General features: G+C 40.3%; 1 protein-coding gene across 5 annotated transcripts in view; it reads left to right on the forward strand.

The window, feature by feature from the left end:
- The first annotated feature begins 2,592 nt into the window (after positions 1 to 2,592).
- Positions 2,593 to 25,927, forward strand: part of ICE1 (interactor of little elongation complex ELL subunit 1) — a 40,361-nt gene continuing 17,026 nt past the window's right edge. The window contains exons 1-13 of one of the 5 annotated variants that reach the window (XM_075142905.1): positions 2,593 to 2,915; positions 3,969 to 4,027; positions 5,574 to 5,608; positions 6,055 to 6,073; positions 6,863 to 6,974; positions 7,988 to 8,064; positions 14,964 to 15,001; positions 16,907 to 16,989; positions 17,258 to 17,297; positions 17,387 to 17,443; positions 19,165 to 19,254; positions 19,338 to 19,391; positions 25,337 to 25,689. In XM_075142905.1, coding sequence (XP_074999006.1) covers positions 4,014 to 4,027; positions 5,574 to 5,608; positions 6,055 to 6,073; positions 6,863 to 6,974; positions 7,988 to 8,064; positions 14,964 to 15,001; positions 16,907 to 16,989; positions 17,258 to 17,297; positions 17,387 to 17,443; positions 19,165 to 19,254; positions 19,338 to 19,391; positions 25,337 to 25,689 — 972 coding nt within the window. In that variant the 5' untranslated portion in view covers positions 2,593 to 2,915; positions 3,969 to 4,013. The other 4 variants (XM_075142908.1, XM_075142906.1, XM_075142907.1 and 1 more) reach the window with 4 other exon arrangements.

Below are 25,927 nucleotides of genomic sequence, written 5' to 3' on the forward strand. Positions count from 1 at the left end.
TAATAATTTCTCCAATTAATAAACTAATGATGAAAATCAGCCTTAAGTTTGTCCCAACTGGAGACTGTGTTAGGATGCTTCAAAAACTAAATCCAATGACATCTCAAACATCATCCAGTCCTTTGTTTATGCAAGAGCTCTCTGGGAAGTATGTGGAAATAAAACTATGGTGCTGGATTAATACGAGTTTCTTTCACACTCACTATAGTTAATAAACTTTTCTGCTATGAAGTTGAGACTGCCAGAGACCATGGTGCTGTCACGTTGACAAGCTGTGAAGATGGTTAGGCATCTTCATTTCCTCTGCAGAGCCTCTCTAATTGGACCTATCACCAATATTGCCTTCAGTTACTGGTGGCGAGAGGATGACACTTTTGTGCTACGAATGACCACCTGAGTGTTGTTTGCGCAGAACTTCTTTGGGAACATCAGCATCTGATTTTTTCCATTCTTCATTCATGAGAAACAGGAAGGACAGTTTATGTTGTCCCTATGAGCAGCAGTAAAGAAATAATGTTTATGTGCTGCTGGCTATTTCGGATCTGCTAAATAAACACAATAACCCTGCAGGCATCATTTCATTCTTTTCAAATGGCCCCATTCAACAGTGAGGAGATTCACAGCTATGAACAGTGGCCAATTTTCTGTTTTATCATCAACAAGAGACTAGAGTCTCTGTGACTCAGACCTCATGGCACACACATCTTAGCCCTGTATAAGTCTACTGTTGAATTCACAGGGCTTTTAAAATTCCAGATTTATAACCCTCCTCTTTTAGATCCTGTCTGCCCTTCCTAGTGCCCTCCCATCCCCATGCATCCTCTCTGAACTCTGATGTGCTCATCACTTGAGATATAATGAAGCAGAACTTCGGAACTCCAGGCCCTACCATCTCTCTTCTTCTTGGCCTAATCAAGTTAAGTGCAACTTAAAAAAAAGCATATTGTTTACATTACTTCATACTCTTTGTTTTAAATTTTAAAATCTCTTACTTTTTTGAAGGAAATGCTTTTAATAACTAGTTTTTGTAGGATGTGTTAAAACAGAGTTTTAAAATATTTTCTTCTTGTCAAAGAATGGCAACTTAACATAAAAAATAAAATGGCAATACTAAATTTTCATAAGTTTACTTGCATAGTTCTGCATGTGTTCAGTCTGAAGCATTGAAACTTATCAGGTTTTATAGTAGAAGTATAAACAACTAGAAAACTTAGGCATCTTTAATGTTAAAACAGAATTTTGAGGATAACATTTTCACTTAAGCACAAATAGTTGCAAGAAACACTGAACTCTTCTGAAAACATCTATTCACTTCTTTCTCCCAGAGTGCAGTTTCTTTCTGCAGAACCCTGCCCTTGAATCTCTCACTTAATAAAGTGCCTTGTTACCTGACCTAACCACAGCCCCAGCCTCTCAAATCTAAAATGAATAGCGCTCAGCTCCATTCCCTAGGTAAGGCACTTCACATGGGAAATTTACTCACCCAAGAGGGAGTGATTCATTCCAGTGATGCTGTCACTTAAACTCTACTCCTGCTCTAATGAGTATTTTATTATATTGTTGTAAAGCTCTCAAAGTAGAAAGATTGAGAAAGCCTGAAATATTCTGTTTGATCAGAGCACTTATACAAGTTTCAACACCTTAATCAAGGTCCAGTTAACTATGCAGCTGTACGCACTATTGTTAGGGAGAAGGAAGATTTAACGGGGCTCCACAGATCTAGAGATGAATACTGACTCCCCTGAGGAATATGTACAAACTACTAGGAAAACAAGAGTGAAAAAGCAGTTTGAAGTACCTGGATAAACTGTGAGCCAGAGAAAGTTTCAGGTAGACTAGAAGTTGTGTAAGCAGCAGCAAAGTTGCAAAGAGCATTCAGTAAATAAAGTCCAACAGCATGAGCTGAATAGAAAAAACCCCCACAAACTAATTCACACTGTGCGCAACCACCTGTCCTGTGTACTAGATACTGAATGATTGCTACGGGAATAATGCAGTGGGACCATGCCTCAACAGTAACACAGTGTGGAACAACACAGTCAGCAGTTATTACTTTAACTTCTGTCTCTCTAAGCAATCAAAAGCATGGCCTGCAACGCATGAAGCCTTCTCCTAACTTGCTCTCTATAGAAAGATATTGTGTAGGCGGTAGATGCAGGCAGGCATGATGGTAACAAGTGATGCTAAATATTGCTCTTAAAAATATCTTTACGAAAGCTTGGATGAAATGAAAAGCTTGATCTCTTGCCGTGAACAGCATGCTCCCACAAGGTGCGGTCTGAGTGAGCTGAACTAGCGCGCTCCCGTTTTAAGAACTGGTTCTGTGTGTGTCAGCGAACAGCAACAGCTAGGTATGGCCATGTCTAGACGGCAGCTCTCGCTCGCCAGCAGCCAGCGACGGAGCAGAGGGAGGGCGGCGAAGGCGGCTCGGCGCGGCGCGGCGCGGATCCCCGGGGCCAGAGTCCCGGCGACCCGGCTCCAGCGGAGCTCGGCCCCGTCCCGCGCCCGCGCTGCCCCTCAGCAGCTACGCCCCGGACCACAAGGGGAGAGGGCAGGGCAGCCGGGCGCGTAGGCCCCGCCCCCAGGCGCCCCGCCCCAGCAGCGGCCCCCTGCAGCCTCTCGCGCCAGGCGAGAAAAGCTACCCTAGCCCGCGCCTGCGCCAGGACCGCAGCAGCGGCCCTCAGAAGTGCCCGTGCATTAAAAAAAAAAAAAAAAAGTAGTCGTAGAAGGGCGTGGCAGGTGCGGGAGCACTCGTTCCTTTCAGCGGGCCAAGACGGTGTTCACCGGGCGCTTTCAGCGCTCGGCCTCTGCAGAGAGCACCTTCTGCCGTCTTTTCCGCTGCCGCCGTCAGGCAGTGACGGGGTCACCCTCGAGGAGGCGAAGGCGAGCTGGGACCTTGCTGAGGCCATGGCGCGGTGTGTGACGCGCCTTCGGCCGCGCCCCCGCGCCGCTCTCGGGGCTGGGTGGAGGGGCGTGCGTGGCTGCGCGGGGCGCTGCCGGGCACCGGGGCCGGCGTGGGGCGCGGCGGTCACCATGATGCCTGGAGAGACACCGCCGCCGCCGGCCGGGACTGCAGCCGCCGCCGCGGCCTGCGCGAACTGCGGTGTTCTCCAGCAGGTAGCAACGCGCCGCCGTCCCTCTGGTGCTGGAGCGCCCGGGCGGGGTTTTTGCTTAAGGACGCGACCGTGGGGCTACGCCGGGCCGCTGGCGGGTGGGAAGCGTTGGGTGCCGCAGTCGCCGCTCCCGGTGCAGTGGGAGCTCGCATCGCGAGTGTGCAAACGGGCGCTGTGAAAGGAGCAGCAGTGGCGAGCCTTAGCCGGGCGAAATGCGGAAAACTAGCTCGTGTCTCTGCGGCGTGCCTAGCGGGACCTGCTAGGGAATTTCTAGGCGTATCCTTTTGAGTTTGCTTCGGTGCAGTGGAAGGAGTGTCATCATTCACCTCCTTTCTTCAGCGCTCTTAAGCAAGCGTGTAGTTTTATAGTATAACGCTTTGGGCAGTGTTTGTTTCCCCTTTAAATGAGGGGAAGGCCCTGCTGAGAGTTCAGAGGGCCGAGAAGGTCTTCCCTACTTAGAATGAATATGGATTGAGAATCTGGGAAATCTGTAGGCTCAAAGGACCTAGATGCCATTTATTGGTAATATTCTGCCAAAGCTTAATTTGATTTTTAGAGAAAAAAATCACGGGGATTTTAGTATGTAACCTACTGTAAAGGCAAAGTTTGAAGAGCTTTTGTAGTAAAGCCTCATCTAAGTATACACTCTTTCTTGTGGAGACTGCATTCTCTATATGTATTTGTATGAATATATTTTTGGTGAATTAGTAACTTGTTCACTAAGAGAACTGAAAAAAAGAATATAGATTATTGTATTGTGTAGAACATTAGCAATCAGTTTAGGGGTTATTTACAGTGTATAGTACTGGCTTTTGGGGTGAAACTTCTTTACCAACTTGAGACTCTTCCTTACAGAATATAAATGAATATGTAGCCGCATTAATTGCACTGAAGCAAAAAATGATTGATGGAGAGTAAGTACAATTGCACAAGTGTTTTATTTTGTTTTGGTTTGTTTTTTATGGCTCTTAAATTCTTAAAGCAATGCAGCAAATACATTTTGTGGAATTTAGATATTCGTTAATGCACAGAACTAAATCCTTCTCAAGATGAAAGTAACTTCTTCACAAACAGGTCCTAAATCTAGACTGTCCTAAATCTTTAATTTATGCCCTAAAACATCTGTGTGTAATGGTAGTAAAACAGGGCTATATTGTGTAGCTATAATAGCTCATATATTATTACAAATACTAGCAGAAGCAGCTCTTTGAAGAGATTTATTTCATTTTAGCTGTTGTAAAGAATATAGTATGAGAACTAAAAGTTGAGCACAGGTGTATATGAACCTTTTCAACAGAATTTAGTCCAAGCATTAAGGTGTGAAATGCTGTTGGGATTAAATATCAAAATATGAAAAGTGAGGCTGAACATCAGTCAGAACAGTAAGGTTCTAAAATGCTTCTCATAGTTCGCTTTCTCTTCTGTGATTGCTTCCACTTCTTCTCAATAGCCATCAACATATGATTGTATGGAATAACGTATTGAAATATGTTATGTATACCTACATACTATGGCCTAATATCCTTGCCATGTCTCCTAATTGTAATGGTTTATTTCTCATGTACCCTTTCCCAGATACGTGTCAATATGGCTTTAGTGAATCTAAATTCCAGTCCTGCATTCTAGTTTCCAAAAAGTATTTAAGAGAGCCCTCACTGTCTTAACTGGGACCCTTTTCTTCAAAGCACCTTTACTGTGTTGCATAGATTCCTTTTCCTGCCTCCAAACTTTGTGTTTCTCTTCTCTTTGCCAGTGCATACATTTCTTGTGGGAATTACCTCTCCTTTAACTACTTGCAGCTCAGCCCCTTTCTTTTTTGCCTTACTTGATTACTCTTAACTGTGGCAAGAGAAAGTAATGCAGCCCTCTCTGTATTGGAGTAACTGCCACGGTATTTCTCTTTCTTGTCCTTTCTTCTCTCCATTCTTAAAAACTGTAACATTTGAGGAAAGGAAGAATAGTTTTCCTTGGTGCTGTCCCGTGGCCCACTGTACACCTTGGATCAGAGTAAATGTTACGCTCTTATGGCTGTTAGGAGAATAGATTAAAACCTTTTAGGGTCTTTTGAACTATTTTTCTTACATTTATATGTGCTTTCCTAGGAAAACATTCTTTTAAGTTTGGGAACAAGGATATGATTTTTTTATTATATGTATATTACGTTCTTCACTTAAATAATGTTTTTTTGGTTGGTGGTTTTTTTTTTTAAAGCTGCAAATAGTTAATGGCCACAAATTCATGTAATTGCCAGTTGGTTGGGGTTTTTTTCTATTTTAAAACAGCCTGATTTGAGGTTTGAATGGCTTAATGAAACAAAAGGGTTATATTGACTACCATCAGAAAATGTAAACCAAACGTACGCTTTCTATGTTTATCTGTAAAGCAAAAGGAAAGGCATCCTAAGACATGATTGTCAAAATCAGGTGAGAAAATCAGTAACATCTTTTTTTTTTCTTGCAGTCGTTTGCTGACAGAGTATCAACAGAAGTGCACTGATATCCTTTACTGCTCTACTAGTGTTCTTACAGAATTAGTATATCAACATTTCTTATAAGAGGGCTTGAGGCTTTTTATTTAAGGTTTAAGTTAAGAGATGACGCCTCTAGTAAAGAACAGACTGGATAGACTTTTAATGAAAATAGGGTTTTGGAATTAAAACTATCCACTTAAAATCCGGCCATGTCTAATATGTGGCTTAATATGGACTATTTGAAATCTGCGTTGCTGAGAATGTCTCAAGTTTTTTCATGTAACAGAAGAAGCTCTGCTTATTCACTTCAAATGTATTGGAATGTTTCAATTAAACACTTAGTTCTGTAAGTCTTATGGTTTTTGGGTGGAAGTCTTTATTGGATGTTTCTTCGCAAGTGGCGATTGGATTGAAATATACTTAAGGACGTTTGATAAACTGTTTTTACTTTCTACCTTAACAAGAGGTTACAGCTTCAATTTGCTGAACGGTAAGTTTGATTTAAACTGTTTACTAAAGATACCATGTTCTCTGTGTCTTGGACAGTTTTAGGAGTCTGACGTTGTAACAGCAACAGCCCTGGGTCTAGGCTGAGCTTTTAATGTGGTCCTTTCCTTTACCATGCTTCCTAGGCCATAGTTATCAAAGATACCCTTGATGAGGAGAAAAATCTGTCCTTCTTCTACAATACCTGTGTGAAATTCTTTTCTGGCCGTGTGTTACATAAGAGTCTAAAGTGACCAAGTGGAGATGTGGAACTCATCTTTTGGTGGTGGTTAAATGTAAGCGTATTTGGGACAGCCCTATTTGTATGAAGCATTTTGTCTTAGAGTTGTGGCTGTGTGCCCTTGCTTACTCTACTTGATTATAGAGGAAGAGGCAGCATATAATCTTTACAGACTCCATCCTGCCTGCTGAAAAATCCCGCAGTTGGACTCTGCTCTTATTTCACAGCACTGCCTATGTGGAGAAACTTATTCCTGGCACTTCAGTGTAGGTAGCTGGGCAGCACTCCTGTGTGGCACATGCCATCTGCTTCCATCTAGCTTTAGGCTCAGTTTAATGTTTTTAAATCAGATCCTGAATTTTCTTTGAATGTAAAATGTTGGATGGAAAAATGAGAATACTTAGGCTCTTAGATGCCTTTGGGTATCTCTCACAGCATTTTTCCATAGAGGAAGGCAAAATACTCAGACTCTTGCCTGAAGAATCAGAACATTGAGTTTGAAAGCACCCATGGTTTTTGGCAACTTTTTTTTAAATTACATTCCTGTTTCAGAGAGATCTCGGCTCTTCGTTGCCAAGTGGAGCAGATGCTACAGAAAATCCTGCCTCTCGAAAAGTGCCAGGAAGAGTTGGGTTCCTTGAAAGCAGAGTTGGAAGAGAAAAAGGTGTGCTTGTAAGGTTTAAATAACTTGCATTTTTTCTGTTGAAGGAAATGTGTATATTTAATGCTAATCTTAATGAAGTAGGCTTTAATGAGCCCAGTTGTTATTTCCAGCTCATTGGGACAAGCAACTCTGGTTTTAGGTGAAATTAATTAAATGGCAGCAGGTTTCAGACAGGCAAAAAGTTCAGGCTTTTGTAGTTCCTATGATTTTTGATCAGATTATTTGGGTTTTATTTCCTTATTTAGGAAGGAAGGAGATACATTCAAATTCTTTTAGTTTTCTGTTCTGATCTTATTCAGATTACGGAACTCTATATAACTTGTACTACTAAAAAGGTGCAGAGAGGGTATGTGCAGAATAGGATTTTGCTTCTGTTACCATTTTGAACACATGCTTTTACATTATTAGCTACTTGAGTTTATTCCTAATTTCTCTACCATCCTTTAGCTGAGATTTAGTCTACAGAAGAAAAGCTTTTGACTGTTCAAATCACCTAAATATATGTATTTTATAGACATTGAATATTATTGCTGCAAAAAATACCCCACCCTCTTTCTTACAGTTTTTTTCATGCCGGTACAAGGTAGGATATTAACATTTGTCTTGTCACTGTACCTAGTTTTTCTTCTATGTTAGAACTGTTTTTTAAATCCTCTTCCCTCAGCAAGCATTACTAGCTGATGTCCTGATGGCACTTTTTCAGAAAAAGCAGAGTTAAATGTACGGTGTATAATAGTTGTGCTCTTGACTTTGGCCTTGAGTTCCTATCCAGATTAGTGTTGGAGGCACATACTCAAAAGATATATACAGATTTATTTATTTGGTTTTTTTGTTATTATTTTTGCCTTTAAAGAAGAAGAATAACCTGACTTTTCAACTTGCTTGTTAGTCTCATTGAATATACTTTTTTGGCTATGCAGTGTTTTCATTAGAATAGGTAAAGTGTCTGCCATCTTTTTTTTTTTTTTTCCCTCAGTAAGGACATATTTTAACTGTGCTTTCCTTTTCCACAGAGTTCTCTCAAGATTTATCGGGAGAGTCAACTGGAATATGTTAAAATTAAAGAAGAAATAGTAAACAGTGATGCTGTGTGAGTGATGCTTCTTTTTTTCACAACCTTTCCTTCCCCCACTTACCTCTTCCAGAACTTGGTCTTGTACCTTATCTAGTTTTGCTTTCCATTTTGCTAAAATTTTTATGCTTATGGGTTCTTAGAACAGGGACTTGATGGAGGAATGGTCTTAAATTTTGTAGCACGCACTCTGGAAGACAGTATTAGTTTAATTATTATCCTGTCTTGAAGTGGCTTTTGGTGGTTGTTCAGTGAAGGTTTTTAAGAACAGGATGAGATTGGAAGAGAAGCTGTAGTTTCTCCAGTTTTGTGGTTCTTATTCTTGGGTTTTTGTTATTGCCGTCCATTTCCGTTGTGCTGATAAGTCTCTGAGGCCAGTATATAAATGATATTGCAAAAGTGATCTGCGCTTAAAATCAGTCCTTAAAACAATTGTTTTTAAAGAAGCAGCTTAACAGGCCCTGAACTGTCCACCATGTTTGGAAATGGGCAGGAGGGATTTGGCACCAAAAATGCAGAAGCCATTTTTGCTGCCATAGTACAGAATATGGTGAAGCTGTGCCTTGATAATTCCCAAAGTTTGTTCTTCCAGTAACCAGTTTCTCAAAGGCTTCCTTGTCTGGAGCATATGTGTGTGTTATCATGTCTTACAGCTCTTGATGGACTCTCTAATGAATTTGTCTAATTGCTTTCTAACCCTGTTATACTCCTAGCCTCTAAATCACCTGTATCAGGGAACTGAGACTTCTCAGTATTGTATGGAAAGGTGCTTATGCTCTCAAAAGAAAACCCGCTAATATACAGCAGGGTGTTGTGAGTTTGTTGTTGTGATTATTTTTCTCCATATGCATCACTTTGCATTTATCAACACCAATGATTGCTCTCTAGTCGCTTGGAATTCTCGGATCCTTCTGCTGTTTTTTGTAGTCAGCTTTTATTTCTGATGTGTTCCAGCACACATCCCAATGGGACTCCCACTGGTAACTCCTTACTTCCTTCCTTGTATACTGGCTGTCATTTTTAACTTTGGTGTTCCTAAGCTATTTTGCTGTTACCAGCGGTTGAAGGAGGTGATCATTCCCCTCTACTCAGCACTGGTGAGGCCACACCTGCAGTACTGTGTCCAGTTCTGGGCTCCTCTGTACAAGAGAGACATGGACATACTGGAGAGAGTCCAGTGAAGGGCCACGGAGATGATCAAGGGACTGAAGCATCTCTTAAATGAGATACCTGAGTATCTTTACATGGCTTGTGAAACATACGGTACTCACAAGCACAGCAGCAAGCCACTATCATCCAAAAGATTGTACAAACAGACTAGCGTTGTTGTCACTTGCTGTTGTCACTTCTTCTGCCAGACTGCACTTATTTCATGTATAGGTACTCTATGTCCTGTGAGTTTAAAGGAATCTTTAGCACATCATCCTATCTAAGAGCAGCAGAGAGCAGCTACCCCATTGCTAACTGCATCTGAAGAGGGAATTGAGCACCCTAATGTGCTGGCAATATACTGTGTCAATATAGATATATCGCCTATCTCCTATCTGTCACTCATATCTTCAAGAAGGAGGAGCCAGGGAACTACAGGTCTGTCAGCCTCACCTCGATCCTGGGAAGGTGATGGAGCAGCTCATCCTGGAACTCATTTCCAGGCACATGAAGGACAAGAAACTCCTCAGTAGTAGTCAGCGTGGCTTCACCAAGGGGAAGTCATGCTTGACCAACTTGATAAACTTCTACAATGAACAGACGTGCCTGGTAGATGAAGGGAGAGCAGTGGCTAGTCTTCACTTGGCCTTCATTAAGGCCTCTGACACGGTCTCCCGTAAGAACGTCATAGCCCCTCAAGCTGTTGCTGTAGGGGCTGGGTGAGCAGGCAGTGAGGTGGATTGAGAACTGGCTGAATGGCCAGGCCCTGAGGGTGGTGATGAGCAGCACAAAGTCTAGTTGGAGGCCGGTAGCTAGCAGTGTACCCTGGGGGGAAAGCAGGGGGGCCGCTTACTGGTTGCAGTCCTGTTTAACAACTTCTTTAGTGATCTGCATGAGGGACAGAGCGTACCCTCAGTGAGTTTGCCAATGCACAAAGTTGGGAAGAGTGGCTGATAGGCCAGAGGGGCATGCTGCCATCCAGCGTGAGCTTGACAGGCTGGAAAAATGGGCTGACAGTAACCTCGGGAAGTTCAGCAAGGAGAAGTGCAAAGTGCTCCACCTGGTGAGGAAGAACCCCACACCCCAGTATATGCTGGGGGCCACCCAGCTTGAAAGTAGCTTGGCAGAAAAGGACCTGGGGGTCCTGGTGGACACCAAGTTGTACATGAGCCAGTGATGTGCTCATGCGGCAAAGAAGGCTACTGGTATCCTGGGCTGCATTAGGCAAAGTATTGCCAGCAGGTTGGGGGAGGTGCTCCTTCTCCTCTACTCAGCACTGGTGAGGCCACACCTTGAGTACTGTGTCCAGTTCTGGGCTCCCGGTACAAGAGAGACATGGACGTACTGGAGAGAGTCCAGTGAAGGGCCATGAAGATGATTAAGGGACTGCAGTATCTCTCCATTGAGGAAAGGTTGAGATAGCTGGGACTGTCTGGAGAAGAGAAGTCTCAGGGGTGATAGTTACCAATGTGTATAAATACCTGAAGGGAGGATGTAAAGAAGATGGAGCCAGGCTCTTTTCCATGGTGCCCAATGACAGGACAAGAGTCAACGGGCACAAACTGAAACACAGAAGGTTCCCTCTGAACATCAGGAAACACTTTTTACTGTGAGGGTGACTGACCATTGGCCCAGGTTGCCCAGGGAGGTTGTGGCCTCTCCATCCTTGGAGATAATCAGCAGCCATTGGGACACGGTCCTGGGCAGTGAGCTCTAGGTGGCCCTGCTTGAGCAGGGTGGGTTGGCAAGATGACTTCCAGAGGTCCCTTCCATCCTCAACCATTCTGCGATGCTATAGCTATTTTATATACCTTTGACGTTGAGGCCATTTTAAGCAGTAGGTGACGTAAGTTCAGTAAGTTGAGAGCCGAGTTTCTTCAGAAGCGGAGTTCTAGTGAATTGTTCATAAAATTAATGTTAATCTACAGTTACTGTAAAATAATTCAGGTCAAAAATTGTCTCTCAAGTCCTTTGGTCCAATTTGCCATTCAGAGCCAGCATCAAAGTTAGGTTGCTCAGGACTTTGTCTAGTTGAGTTTTGAATATTTACAATGATGGCAATTCCCCAATTCTGAACTTACAACAAGCGTGATAACTTGAGACAAATACTTCACTCCACTGTGAAGAAGGTTTTAGGTGTGCAATCACTCCTACAGACAAGCTTTGAAAGAAGTACTCAAAATGTTAGACTGTTCCAGAAGTAAGGTTGCTCATTTAAATTAAATGATCACATTCTCTCTAAGGATGAAATTAATATGACAGACACAGTTGTTGTTGTATTTATATTTTTCAACTTTTGAGTATTAAAAATATAACCACATCATGGTTTTTGTAGTTTGTGTAGATTATAACACTGTATGTATTCTGCTTCTGAATGCAACTTCTGTTAGCATAGCTTTCTGTCAGCTGAAGTTGTGCATGCATCTTAAAGATCAGATAGGAGCTTGAGTTGCATAGCATAAGAGGAGTTCTGTCCAAATGCATCATCTACAAACCTTGCTTTTTGTGAGTTACTAGATTTAACATCTACCTGTTTTCTTTCTTAATGTAATTGTGTGTGTGTTGATGAAATTAGTCAGCATACTACTGCACCTGTAAAGGATAACTATTTCATCTGTAAATATCATTGCAATGATAAATGTTGGCATTTAGTGGCTGTCTGGTTATTCAGATTCTTAGTTGTTTGTATCATAGAATTTCTGTCTTAAGTTGAAAGGGACCTATAAGGATTGTTGAGTCCAACTCCCTGCTCCTTTCAGGACTACCTAAAACTTAACCATATGACTAAGAGCATCATTCACATGCTCCTTGAACTCTGACCTGACTTCCCTGGGGAGCCTGTTCCAGGGACCAACCACCCTGTCCGTGAAGAACCTTTTCCTAATGTCCAATCTGAACTTCCGCTGATGCAGCTTCATTCCATTTCCTTGAGTCCTATCACTGGTCACCAGAGAGAGGAGATCAGCACCTCCCCGTTTGCCGCCCCTCTTGAGGAAGTTCTAGACTGTGATGAGGTGACCCCTCAGCCTTCTCTTCTCTAAGCTGAACAAACCAAGTGATCTCAGCTGCTTCTCATAAGTCTTGCCCTTGAGACTTTTCACCATCTTCATTGCCCTCCTCCAGACAAACTGTAATAGATTGATGTCCTTATATTAAAGTGGCCAAAACTGCACACAGTACTCAACGTTGGGCCGCACCTGTGCAGTATAGAGTGGAACAGTCACCTCCCTTTACTGGCTAGCTATGCTGTGCTTGATGCACCCCAGGACATGGTTGGCCCTTTTGGCTGCCAAGTAGCACTGTTGACTCATATTCAACTTGCCATCAACCCAAACCCCCAGATATCTTTCCTCAGGGCTGTTCTCCAGCCTCTCATCCCCCAATTTGTATGTATAACCAGGATTACCCCAGGTGGAGAATCTGGCACTTCCTCTTGTTAAATTTTGTGTGGTTGGTGATTGCCCAGCTCTTTAGTCTATCCAGGCCTCTATGTAAGGCCTTCCTAACACTGAGGGAGTCCACAGCTCCTCCTAGTTTACTATCATCAGCAAACTTACTTAATGTACATTCGATTCCTGCATCCAGATCATTTATAAAAACATTAAAGAGCACTGGCCCTAAAATTGAGCCCTGGGGAGCCCCACTGGTGACTGGCTGCCAGCCTGATGTAACCCCTTTTACTATAACTCTTTAAGCCCAACCCCTCAGCCAATTGTTCACCCAACTTATTATGGACTTGTCTAGCTGTGTGCTGGACATTTTGTCCAGAAGGATACTGTGAGAGACAGTATCAAAAGCTTTGCTAAAATCCAAAAATTCCCACATCTACTGGCTTCCCTTAGTCAACTAGATGGGTGACCTTGTCATAAAAGGAAATTAAGTTAGTTAAACAGGACTTTCCCCTCATGAACCCACGCTGGCTATGACCAATGACTGTGTTGTCTCTCAAGTGTTTTTCAATAACTCCCAGAATAGCCTTCTCCATAATTTTATCTGGCACTGGAGTGAGACTGACAGGCCTGTAATTACCAGGGTCTTCCCTCTGACCCTTTTTGAAAACTGGGACAGCATTTGCCAGCTTCCAGTCAACTGGGACCTCTCCAGACTCCCAAGCCTGTTGAAAAATAATGGAGAGAGGTCCCATGATAACATCGGCCAGCTCTTTTAGTACCCTGGGATGAATCCCATCAGGCCCCATAGACTTAAGTGCATCCGGCTGGAGCAGCAAGTCTTAAACAAGTTCAGAGTTGGCTGGGAGTTTATCATCCCCCCAGTCACGGACTTCCAACACAGGGCTCTGGGAGTCCCAGGGCCCACCATTGGTGTTAAAGACAAAGACAAAGAAGGTGTGAAACATCTCTGCTTTGTCTATGTCCCTATTTGTTAGGTGACCGACCTCATCAAGTAATGGACCAATGTTATCTTTGATCCTTGTTTTGCTGTTAACATGTTTTAAAACAGCCCTTTTTGTTGTCCTTCAGAGTACTGGCCAGCTTGAAGGCTAATCAAGCTTTGGCTGCACGAATCTTCTCCCTACGATGGCAAACGGCATCTCTGTAGTCCTCTCATGTCGCCTGTCTTTGCTTCCAATGTCCATACATTGTAGATGCAGTACTTCTGTGCATTGGTCAGAAGATAATCTACAGAGAAACAGAAGTTCGTTCCCTGCTATTTTTTAAAGGACAATTCCCCCCCCCTTTTTTTTTCTTTTTTTTTTTTTTCTGCAAAGATTTTTTATGAGGATTTTTTTCTGAAATTCTCACTTATGGCTTGACTGTCAAAGCCATCATCTGAGTATAGAGAGAGTTAAGTATGAACCTATTCAGGCTGAGAAGGCCCAAGAGCATCGGTCTATTACTTTATAGTGTAAATGCTTTAACTACTGAACATGCCAAAGGTGGTCAATCGTCCTGTTTCTGAGTGGATTTTCAAATGTATTCCAGTTAATGTCTGAAGTGATGATTAAGGCTTGCACGTCCAGAAAGACTTAGGCTGTAAATCTCAATCCATTATACAAGTTTTAAAATGGGGAATGGATGAACTCTGTTCTTCTTCAGGAAAGTGATCAGTGAGCATTGGTAGCTTGTGTTTATCAGGACAGAGTCCTCTACTTATCACAAGAGCTTAAAAACTGTTTCTGGATATTGGGATTTAACAGAAGGAAATAATAGAAGTGTTTACTTTTTAAAAATTATTTTCCAGTTCTGTTTCTGTTTTACTTATAAGGTAGGGTTGGAAATGCTGAAGCCAAAATTGTTCAGGATGCATAGTTTTTTTGGTTTTGGTTTGGCTTTAATAAACACCTGGATATTCTGAACAAAAAGCTGTGGGACATAAGTGATCCTGAAGACTATTGCTGATTATCTCATTGTTTAGGTCTTACTGATTGTAAGCAAGGCTTAATTGTTTTTAAGGAGTAAAACTAACCTGTCTGCATTACATCATAGAAATGCAAAAACCAGAAGCCAGTTTTCTCAGGTTGTGTTTGTAACTCCAAGTTGTAGCTGAAGGTATACTTGTATACCTGGATTAGAGGACTGACTCTTTTAAGAGCAAACTCTACCTCTGTAACAGATACAGCTGTTTGTGTGAGAATGTCAGCAACATACCACTGATTTAAGTTTTCAACTTCAGGGACACATTGGTCTCACAGGTCCTGGGTCTAGGAACTGTGTTTTCTCTGAAATGGCTAGGTTTTTTTTTTTCCTGGCTTTTCATTCAATATAATTCTATAAAAAAATTATGTGTTAATGCCTTCTTTTTAACAGGAGAAAGAAACTGGAATCGAAAGTGAAGAAACTTGAAGGTAACTTTCTACATTATGTTACTGTGCTGTTGTCCTATTCCATCTCTTGATTCCTTTTTTATCCATAGAAGTAATTACAACTTTCTAACTCTAAGGCCCCAGGGAGCAAGGCAGGGCAGAACTATGTGTGGTGCTTAGTCTTTGAATTACATCAGTCCTCCTGCAAAATGTTTTCTGTTGAGTATCTTAGGCACATGGCGTAAATGAAGTTGGAAGGGAACTTCTGCTCGTGAAAACCTCAAAGGATGGAGTCTGCCCAGCCTATCCAGGCAACCTGATTCACTGCATGACTGTCTTCATGGTGAAAAAGCTTTTCCTTATAGTCAGTTGGAAACTCTCTTGTTTCTCTTGTTATGCCTGATATCTCTTGTCCTCCCGCCATGCACCACTGAACACTCTCGTTCCATCTTCTTGATACCTCCTTTAGATACAGGAAAGCTGCTTTTGAATCCCTTCTAAGGTTTTTTTGTTGTTTTTTTTTTCCTCTCAAGCTAATTAAGTCTAGTTCAACAAGCCTGTTTTCATAGGGCATGTGCTCCAGCATTCTAATAATCTTGGCAGGATTCTTCTAGTCATGTTTATAACCATATTTAAATACGTAGTGATCCTGACACATGTTTTCTGATTTTTAAGTGTTCTGGCCATTGGTTTTTGGTTGGTTGGTTTGTTTGTTTTGGTTTTAAGTAGAGATAAAGCAATTGCCGTGTGGCACTGTGTTTTTCTTGTTTTGCTAGTAGAGGGTGGATATGCATAAAGCATTCTGATATTTAACTTGCCGTACTGTTAGTTGGCAAGGCAAATATTTTCATTCATGGCACACTTACAGCTGTGTTTACCACAGTTTAAAGTACAATGAAGTAAGTGACTTGTATCTTAGTGTTAGAAACCCCCCAAATCCTACTGTAAAGTACAGGTACAGGGTGTTTATTTTGATGAGCATTTTGGAGTTCCATTATGTGGCAGCAAGGTTTTTATACCCTCTTGCCCCCAAAAACTCCAATTCTGCCAGAACTAGAACAAAATACTGTGAGATAGTTTGCATTAGGTCCAATTCGAGTGACTAGTTTATCTATTGTGTTCTTTTCTGTGTTTATTAAATATCCCAGACCCTGTATTTTAGCCTGGTATCTTTTGTCAATCTGAAATTTCCCCATGATTGTTTTATGTCAGCCTACCACCTGAGCTGCCTTTTTAATGCTCTTTCTTTTGATATGCTCTCTTCTGTGACGTGATCTGATCAGCAGGCAAGTTCCATCTCTCTTTTCTCTGCTGTCCATGTATAAGTCACCAAGCTGATCTCTCGGGAGTTCTCTCAAGTATCTCTCTCACTTGAGAATTTCCCTAGGAACTCAGATTCAATCCTCACTTACCTTCCCTGTAGTTTTTATTCCCACCTGTCTGCACTCTTCTCAGGTGTCTGTTAGACATTAAGAGATAAGGTAGTCTTCTCTGTTTATTAGTCTTGAGTGCTATCTACATCTTTCTAATGCAGTTGGCTATGGTGTTTTCATCTTTGAACCAGAGCCACCTTTTAAATAAGAGAATAAAACACATGAAAAAAACATTGCACCTCATTCTTAACTTTATTCCCTTTTTTCACTTGGTGTATATTGTTCTACAGTACAGTATCATTACAATATGACGCACTCTTCATTCTTGCATGTGAGAAAAGTAATAAATGTATTTCAGTAGTTCAGAACAGTAATTACACAGTGGAAGATGACATACTTGTGTGCATGAGTTGTTGTCTTAATGAGCCAAAATATAACTTCAATAGATTTGTATTTCACACTATCTATTTTTTTTCCTGGTAATTTGATTTGCAGACTGGTGACCAATACTACTTAAATTAGTTGTCTCTTATATTGTAGTTTCTAACTTGAATTTTGATTCTCTTTCTTGAAGAGGCTGCAATAAAGCATACACAGGACTTCAGACAATTGAAAACGGAAAAGAAAAGGCTTGAAAAGGAGCTAAAGAAGGCACACGTAAGACTTTCCTGGTCTTTTGGATGAAGCTTCTTTTAGTATTTTTGGGGGAAAAAAGGAAGCTACTAGTAATAGAGATACTGAAATAGTAAAATTACATTTGTTGGGCATATTGAGTAACTAAACATAGCAGTTCACCTTAAGAGAGAGAAATTTTCCAACTGAAGCATAGCCTTCGAAATATTCATTTAGATTTCATGCTAATTAAGAGTAGATGCTCTACAAACTATGTATGGCACGAAAAATTAATGTTACTTGATTTTAACAGGGAAAACTTGATGGTGTACTTAAAGAGAAGTACAGAAAAGGTAAGTGTTCGCCTTTAATTGCCTTCACATTTATGTGTGGTATTGTTCCATCTGAACATTTCCTTTCCCCCCTCTCCTCTTTTTAATAGTTAAGCATGCAGAGACCCAGAGTTCAAGCGAAGATCTTAAAACAGATATAGACAAAGGTAAGATTTTTTGCAAGACCGTTCTCTGTGCGGAACCAACCATTATGAATTTATTGCAACTCTTCTGGAGTTGCATTTTTGGAAATGGAGGATACTGACAGAAATGCTGTAAGAGCAGATGTGGTTGATACAAATATGTTACACTGATGAAGGACTAATGTAATAGATGACTATTTTCAGTTTTGCAGTAAGGAGAATACTTTATTCATTAAAATGACTAGTCTACTCCATGCACGTGTGAAGTCAATTGATGTGCAATTATAAAACAGAATGCAAATACTGAGAAAAATACAAACAATCCCATTGTCTTTGAGACTCATTGAAATCATAAAGGAAGCATGCAAAGCAAAAGACACAAGGTAGGAGTGTAATCGGCTACAATTTCTATGTGAGGCTCTGTAAATCAAGTGGAAATCCACTTGTAGTTGTTTCTTATCCTATTGACTGTTTTTTCCCTAATGATCTAAAATACCTGCTACAAATCTAGCTGTGTAATGGGGTAAACTCCTAAACTTCCTCTAAAGTACTGAAGCCAAACTTTAAGCAAATTTATTTTTTGCATTTTTGCAGTCTTTTAAAATACTGGTATTGCTTTTGAATTGTCTAGAAATTCTGAAGGCAATTTTCAGTCAAAAGAACTTCCCTATTCTATTTCTTGCTTTGCAAATATTTGTTTGTTGCCAAAATTAAACTTTTCTGAAAAAGGTAACCTTGTCAGTTCTTGTGTGTCGGCATATTTTTACTGCCTTTTGGATTGTCCTAAATTGGTACCCAATTTCATCCTTTAATTTTAATTAATGGAAAAATGGGAAAATTAAGATCTGAGCTGTAATTTGAGCTTCAAATAGCAGCAAGACTTTATTACCAATGAGAAATCGTAAGTGTTGTTAATAGCTGTCATGCAAAATTTGGCGGGTTTTCCTCTTATGTGCTGAGTTTTTTTTAATAAGTTTCTTCATAAAATAGTAGCAGTTTGCTGTGGTCTTTGACTTAAGGAATTGGCACAAAACCAATAGTCTCGGTTCCTGATTGTTGCATCTGGTGATAGTTTTGGCGTAAGTAGGTGAGGTGCTTGTGTATTTTGTTGAGTTTTTGGTCTGTTTCTCCCTCGCCACCTGCCCTTCTGGTTCTGGAACTAGGTTGTTTGGCATCACTTAGCAATGGTGCTGTTAGGACTCCAGACAATGTCTACTAATGTTGTGGCCTGATAATTAGTTCAGATACATTTAATGTGCTGTTACTCCATGGTAAGACTAAGATGAGTTACTACTGAGTGGGCATAAAGAAAGAATGTGGTATAAATACTTTCTTCCTAAAAGATCTCCTCCGCCATTTATGTTTATGTCACCTGAGTTGTTTTAGAAGGCTGTTTAATTTCACTAATGCTACATTCAAATCTGCTTTTACATTTTAGTCTAAGGGCTGCTACAACTTTTTGCCACCCTCACGATAGAAAGGAAAAGCTAAAGCATTCTGCAACTGTACCTTCAGTCTGCTGTGTGGCTATGGCCAATACAGGATCCATTCCCTCAATGGCATCTAGCATTTCTCTTTCTCTGAAGCTAAAATGCCTCTATGTCCCTTGTCTTAATTCTTGCTGTGGGTATTTTGTATTTTGTTGTAGGCATATATGTGTTCTGACTAAAAATAAAGAAACATAAATTCTTAGCTCTCTGAGCAGTTGAGGTTTTATAAATTTATAAAAATATTTATTTTAACAGAAAAAATAAAGCTCTTGTTAGAAGAACTCTGGATGTGCATTGACAGTGCAACAGGAAAAAGAGAGAATCAGGAAAATGATCCTGTCTTGGGTGAGATGGCATGCAAAGTCTTGACATTTTCTTGATGCTGTCTCTTTTTCTGACCAAAAATAAACATTGGTGCATTTTTTCAGCTTCTGTTCAGGATAAGGCATGGCCTGAAAAAAGACGACTGACTGTTACAGAAGGTAAGTTCCAGTAAATGTGAATTTATTAATATGCAAGGGCATTAATTTAGTCTTACTGGGATATCATCAGGTTGGGTACTGTTTGCATAACACCTTTTTGACAGACTTAAATACTTTCCTTGGTGATTGCCTGGTCAAGTACATGTGTGATTAGAATATTTGAAAATGATTGCAAATACTAATTTGAATAGCCAAGTAAACTGGAATGCTCTTCTAAATAAAAGCTGTTGTAATCTGCTGTTGCAATTGAGAAATCAAATTCTTTTACTATAAGCTGCTTTGACTATTTCTAAGTAGTCAAAACTCACCTCTCATGTTTATACCTTAATTATTATATCATTGTAAACTCAGCAGTATATAATGTGAATTACGGGATGCAAGCGCTCTTTTTAGTCTGAAACAAACACATGGTAACATAGTTGGATTGTAAAATTTAAGAAGCTGTTACCTCCAGTTTCTTCATTCATACCTGCCTGAATAATAATAGATAACGGTGCATTAATTTTCATATTTGTGATACAGAGGAACAAGCATATAATTTGGTGATAGCTTTAATTTTGTAACGTGATATTCAGTATAATAAGAAAAAATAATCTGAGTAGTTATCCACATGCACATTCACAGCAAACTTGAACTGCTTTAGCTTCACATAACAGATGTCATTTTCTTTCCGCCCTCAAGAGTAATAAGTGCCTTGAAACTGCATTAGTATTTCCGTAGTTGTCTCTCCAGAGTGTGCTTATTAATCTTTCATTTTTCTTTTATTTTCTTTACTACTTTGGTTTTCTGTAACTCAGGCTGTAGAGATACTGTCTGGGATAAGTACCCTGCCTTATTAAGAGCTTTGAAGGTGAACTGTTATGCTGTCTTCCCACCCTGTTAAGTCTGAAAATTTGCTACCAGTGTAGATCCCAATGAATCTAGTTTCAGACTGTGTTCCAGTGAAATCAACTTAAGAGGTGCCAAAATACAAGGACTGGCTCATAAGCCAGTTTATCAACCTCACTTCCAACAGTTTAATGCAGCAGATCTGTGGCTTCAGCTCCAAAACTGAGCTAGACAGTTGTCCCCTGAGATTCTGAATTTAATTTCTTGAAAAAGTGTCAATCAAATGACAAGAACAATCACAAGAAACTGAAGAGTTTGAAATATGGGTGATTTCAGGGGTATCGCGTTCTAGTGTCATCCCCTTCCCATCCACCACAAGGTGAACTTTAGATTCCAGGAGTCCTGTCCCATCTTTCCTATTCATGTCTTCTCAAGGAAACTACAGTACTTTCACAAAAGGAAGCAATTGTCCCTAACAGTCCCTTCTAGTCAGTCCCTCTTTTGCTTTTGTTGGAGTGGCTAGATATTGTAGAAATACATCTTACCTTCTGTTCCTTTGGGTTTGTTTTTTTCTATCTTTAAGCCCAGGACAGCCATCTTGTTGTTCTGCCTCTCATGAAAGTGGCCATTACCTTGGATTCATAATAGCAAAATGCTTATGTTTACAGATGCAATCTTCTAGCAAAAAAAAGGATCTTAATGAGTTTGCCGTAATTTCTTGTCCCATATTATAATGGTTTCATCTTAGAGAGCAAATGAGCTTGATGGTAGTATTGCTGAAGCATCTTTTCCAGAGAATGTCAGTTCATCTGTCTGCTGGGATCTGGCCTTTCAGAAAGATACCTCTTTGGTTGATTTCTTAGTACACTCAAGTGTGCTGTAAAATATCTAAAGCTTTGCGTTACAATCAGTGCCTTCTCTGTTCCACCAAGGTTGATACCACTTTGAATGGCTTTCTTGAAGAACATGTTGATGTATGAAAACAGGCTTTCCAGTCATGCTTTTTTCAAGAAATGTGCCATTGTGAAAGCCTCATAGGACAATGAGGTTTTGCCAAACTTAATTTAAAAGCATTTTTGCTTGGTTTTGGTAGTATTGGTACAAATCTGCCAGTAGTAAAGTTGACTCTCTCTGCAGTTGACCCTCAGACCAATAACCTTAGACCATAATCTAAGGTTAATAAGACATTGCTGATTTTTTAGACTTCGGAAAACTGTTGCCTATGTAATTTGAGCATAAAGTCACCTACGTTGTGAATGGGCATGTGAAGAAGCATTTGAAGAATCTTGCAGCCCAATGCTGAAGATTTTGGTAATTTGGATTCTCCAACATGCACTGTTCATGTGCAGGCTTATGGTGAGAGGGGATGAGGGAAGATGGGAAGACCATGTCTGGGAGGAGCTGAGCCTCTTCAGGTAGTATGTATAATGGAGTTCTGAGCTAAATCTGGCCTACTACAGAGCTATACCCATCTTACCTGATCTTCCTTTTCATTTGTGATCCAGGATAGGGGCGAAGCTGCATATAGATATTAAGAATGGGGATGGAAAGGAGCACACTGGAGGTACCTTGGTGTCTGCTTTAATAAAAGGAGATACAAGGCAGTAGCATTACATGTAAAATACAAAGATAAGACCGAATCCCTAAGGACTGTGTATGTTTTATGGTCCTGAGATTAAATCCGTAGGATGTGAGTGATTTAAGAAGCAGACCTCTTTTCTTTAAGACCATATGAAAATCTCTCAAGGTAACATCTTTTTAGATAGTGTAGCATTGCGCATTTAGTTTCAGGTGTGCAGTGTTCACCCTAATTATTTGTTTCATATGATGGGATGTGTGGATTTGCTGTCAGCAAAATACAGTCTGTATTACTGTAGCTCTAAAGAATAGCTAGCGTATAAAACATCCTGAAATTCACATAATTGGAAACAGGTTGAAAAATCGAGGATTGTTGGCAGGGCATTAGTAACTTTCTGTGGAGGGATTTTTCCTCAGAGAAATATTGCTGTTTGTCCTTGAGAAGTGTGCAGTTGCTACTGCCAGGCATTTGCAGTCACTGTGCTGATAGTGATGAGTTTTTGCTGTAAACCAGAAGAGATTCTGTGGCTAGATTAATTATTTTGATAAAATATCCAGCATCTTTATCTGGTCCTTCTTTTTGAGAGGAAAAACCAAGACTTGTTTCAGAAAGTTGCTTTGTTGTTTAGGGTGCGGAGAAATTTCACCATTGTTTTGCAATGGTGAATCGCCCTGCAATGTGGACAATTGGGAGCAAAGGTTTGAGTGTAAAATTTAATTTGTTTAGTACCAAGGCAACTGATGTTAGCGTTGGATTGCTTTTTTCATCTCTGCTCTCCTTTCTCCATTCTTCCTCAAGGAAGTATTTCACAGTAGCGTGTGGTAGATTTTGATGGTGTTTTCAGATCAGAGTATTCTTAACCTTCTCTCAGAAGTGGGAGAAGGCAGCAATGTAAGGATTTGAAGCTATGTGGACTAGATTCCAGGTTGTAGATTTGAGGACAAAACTTAATCATTTTGGGAAGTGACATAATGAAAAAGAGTGCAATTCCCTGGATAAAGTAAAATTTGTCTATGATCTTTGAGAGGATCCTTCCGATGAGAAGGGCTCGATATCAGTAGGGGTTTTCCTGGACCTGAAGTTCGGGCCAAGGCGCCAAAGAATTGACTGTTTCCTGTAAAGAAGTTTACTATATTCTGAACCTTTGAAAATTGCTATGACAGCTCTTCCTACAGATAAAGGAGTAATCATGAGAAAAGCTTCTCATTCCTAAAGAAATTCAAAGTTATCAGGGACTGGGTTGGAAAGAGATGAGGAGAGAAGGATGAAGAATCTCTTAGTTATTCAGAAATTATGTCTTTGATCCATTTCTCAGAGGGAACTTTTCAGTGTATCAATATTCTTGGGCTCTATATAGGTGCATGACTGATCTTGAGAGTATAGATAGGATGTAGAGTTCTTATTGTGTAGTTCACTGTGCAAAGTAAACTTCCCAGTTATCTAACTGAAGTTCTTCTAGGGGCAAAATATTGAACTGTGTGTTTCTGCCCGCTTCAGTGTGGAGAAAGTTCTGAGCTTAGAACTGGCTGGCACAAAGGAGAATGAAAGAAATCTAAGATATAATCTAAGATTGTTCAATCTATAATCTTAGAGAGAACCACCTTCTGAATTTTCCTTTTCTTTGTTCCTGCTTGTGAAGGATCTCCTTCTCCCTTGGTTGGTCTAATGGGACTGAAATTGTAAAAGGAATCTAGGTTTTTCATGGCAAGATGTAGAACATCCTGGAAGCTCTGTGTGACTGTAGTTTGTAAATAGCTTTATAAAACAGTGTGTGATCTTAAAACTTGTAAGATGCTGCTTTGACCAAAGGAGATACCAGAGCTTACTTATCTTTGGGGAAAATGAGGTGGTAAGGCCCTTTGGGCTGAACAGTTTCTCCCTCCTCCTACTGTCCGTTGCAGCAACTGAGATTTTGACATGGAGTTGCTACCTGAAGTGGTTGAGATGGATCTTGGATCATCTCTTTTTTTTTGATCAGTTTTCCTACTAACTCCTTTAGTGGAGCCAACGTATCAGAATGTACTTAAAGGTTATTGGGAGACAGATCTCTCGAGGTCATTTTCACCTATCAAATTGAATTAGTATTTTCCAATCTGATATTACCATTGATGCTGCTTCAGGAGTATCTCTGCAAGTTCTAGTAGTGGATAAACACCAACAGCAATAATGAAGCACATTATTCTTTTTTATTTTTCCAACAGAATGCAAGTTGTGCCAATTAAATCAATACATCCTCTGTTCAAAACCATTTTGTGCATGTGCTGTTCTTTATACTGTGGGATGGTACTTGGACGTACACAGAATAGACTTGATCTCTTGCTTGAATACTGCTGATTCTGTGTCCAATAGTGAGCACTATGAAAAAATCACACATACAAATGTCGTATAAGAATTGCAAATACTACAGAGTAGGTTCTAGTTCCACATGGCACACTGGTGTTTTTGCTGTAAAACAAATTATTGATTTTTACTGTTTTATTGGAGGTCATCTTTTCTTTTTATAAAATCATAGAATTTAAATTTCAGAAAACTGGGCCATCTTTTCACTGTTAAAATTATCTAGCACAGTTATAATCAGTATTTAAATTATTTGTCTCTACTGTTTAGGCTTTCCTGAGGCAACGTGTTTTGTCTGCATGCATAAGAAATGGTTACTGTGTAATAATAAAAAGTGTGATTTGAAAAGGAACAGAACAAAAGTACAATGCAAAGAATCACACAGAGCATTTGGACATGTTTTCTTGCTGCTAGAATAACTGTGTAAAACTGGTATAGTTGACATTATCTTGAAAGGGTTGTCAGCTGCTCCGTGTCTTTCCGTGTCTTAGTGGTTCAAACTCCTTTGTGCATAGGTATGTTGCAGGGGGAACCTCAACTCTGAGAAGGTTTTTTTTTAAGGGTTCAGCTTTAACTAAGTCACATCATTAAAGACAAAATCTTGTGTTAGACTAAATATTGAAATTTAAAGAACAAACACTTTAAAAGTGTATGCGTATTAAATCATAAAACTAGGAATATAGCTAAGAACTCCCTTACTGTGTTTATGGCAGGGTATAATTGTAACTGGCCTGCAAGTGCAGCAGCTGGCTCAAAGCTGCAGGTTGCTTTAAGGTGAGAATTACAGCCTGAGTGGGGAATATCACGGCATGCTTGTCCTGCTTTTCCCGAACATCAGTTACTGGGCTAAAACTGAAATAAATCATTGAGCTGTATGGACCTTCAGTCCTACCCAGTATGGCCCTTCCTGATAAGAAAAATTGGGAAGAATAGTCTTAATGATCCAAGTCAGAAAGTGGTTTGGGGGGGAGCTCTTTGCACATACACAATTCTTTTTTCATGAAAAAGGTATATTTGTGAATAACAACATCTGATCTCGGTAAGGAAAATATTGCTGAAAGTGACATTAAGTGCTTCTTATTACTAGTCTATGGGAACATCACTTGAAAAGATGGTAATGCATTCTTATTACTATGATGTATTATCTCTATAAATAAAAATGGGAGGGGAAAAAATTCTTAATAATCTTTTTGTGTCTTAGAAACTGTGCAAATCCACCGAAAGTTCAGGAAGTGTGATGGCAAAATGCTACCTTGGTATTCTTCACTAGAAAGTGCTGGAAAGCAAAATTCTGTAACAGCTATGCAACTTCAAGCAAGTACTGAGCCTTTTGGAGGTGACTGTGTTGAAAACAGGACTACTGAAGAATGTCTGCACGGTGGTGAGGATAAAACTGTAGATGTGATAATACAGACAGATGGGGCACACAGCAGTTCAGACTTCTCTGATCAGGAGCAAAAGGGCCCAGGTAGAAATGTGATGGATATATTGAATTGGGCCAGGCCTCTCCCTGCTTTACTTTCTCCAGTACAGCTTTCACCACCAGCTACACAGGTGAGTTTCAGGATGTGTCTGACTTGGCACTAATTTGGTTGTATAATTACTGCAGAAATAATGATTTGATATTCCTGGGCTGTTTTAGTTTTTTGAGTGTCAGTGTTAGTTACTCATGCACTGAAAGGGTCTCTCTGTGAGTGTTTAGATCCATATGGATTCTTTTTTACCTTCTAGCATACTGCCTGTGGAAGGGGCCAAAACATAATTTTCAGAAGTGTATTTAAAACAAAGTCAC

This window comes from Calonectris borealis, chromosome 2, assembly GCF_964195595.1.
Source record: "Calonectris borealis chromosome 2, bCalBor7.hap1.2, whole genome shotgun sequence".
NCBI lineage: Eukaryota > Metazoa > Chordata > Aves > Procellariiformes > Procellariidae > Calonectris > Calonectris borealis.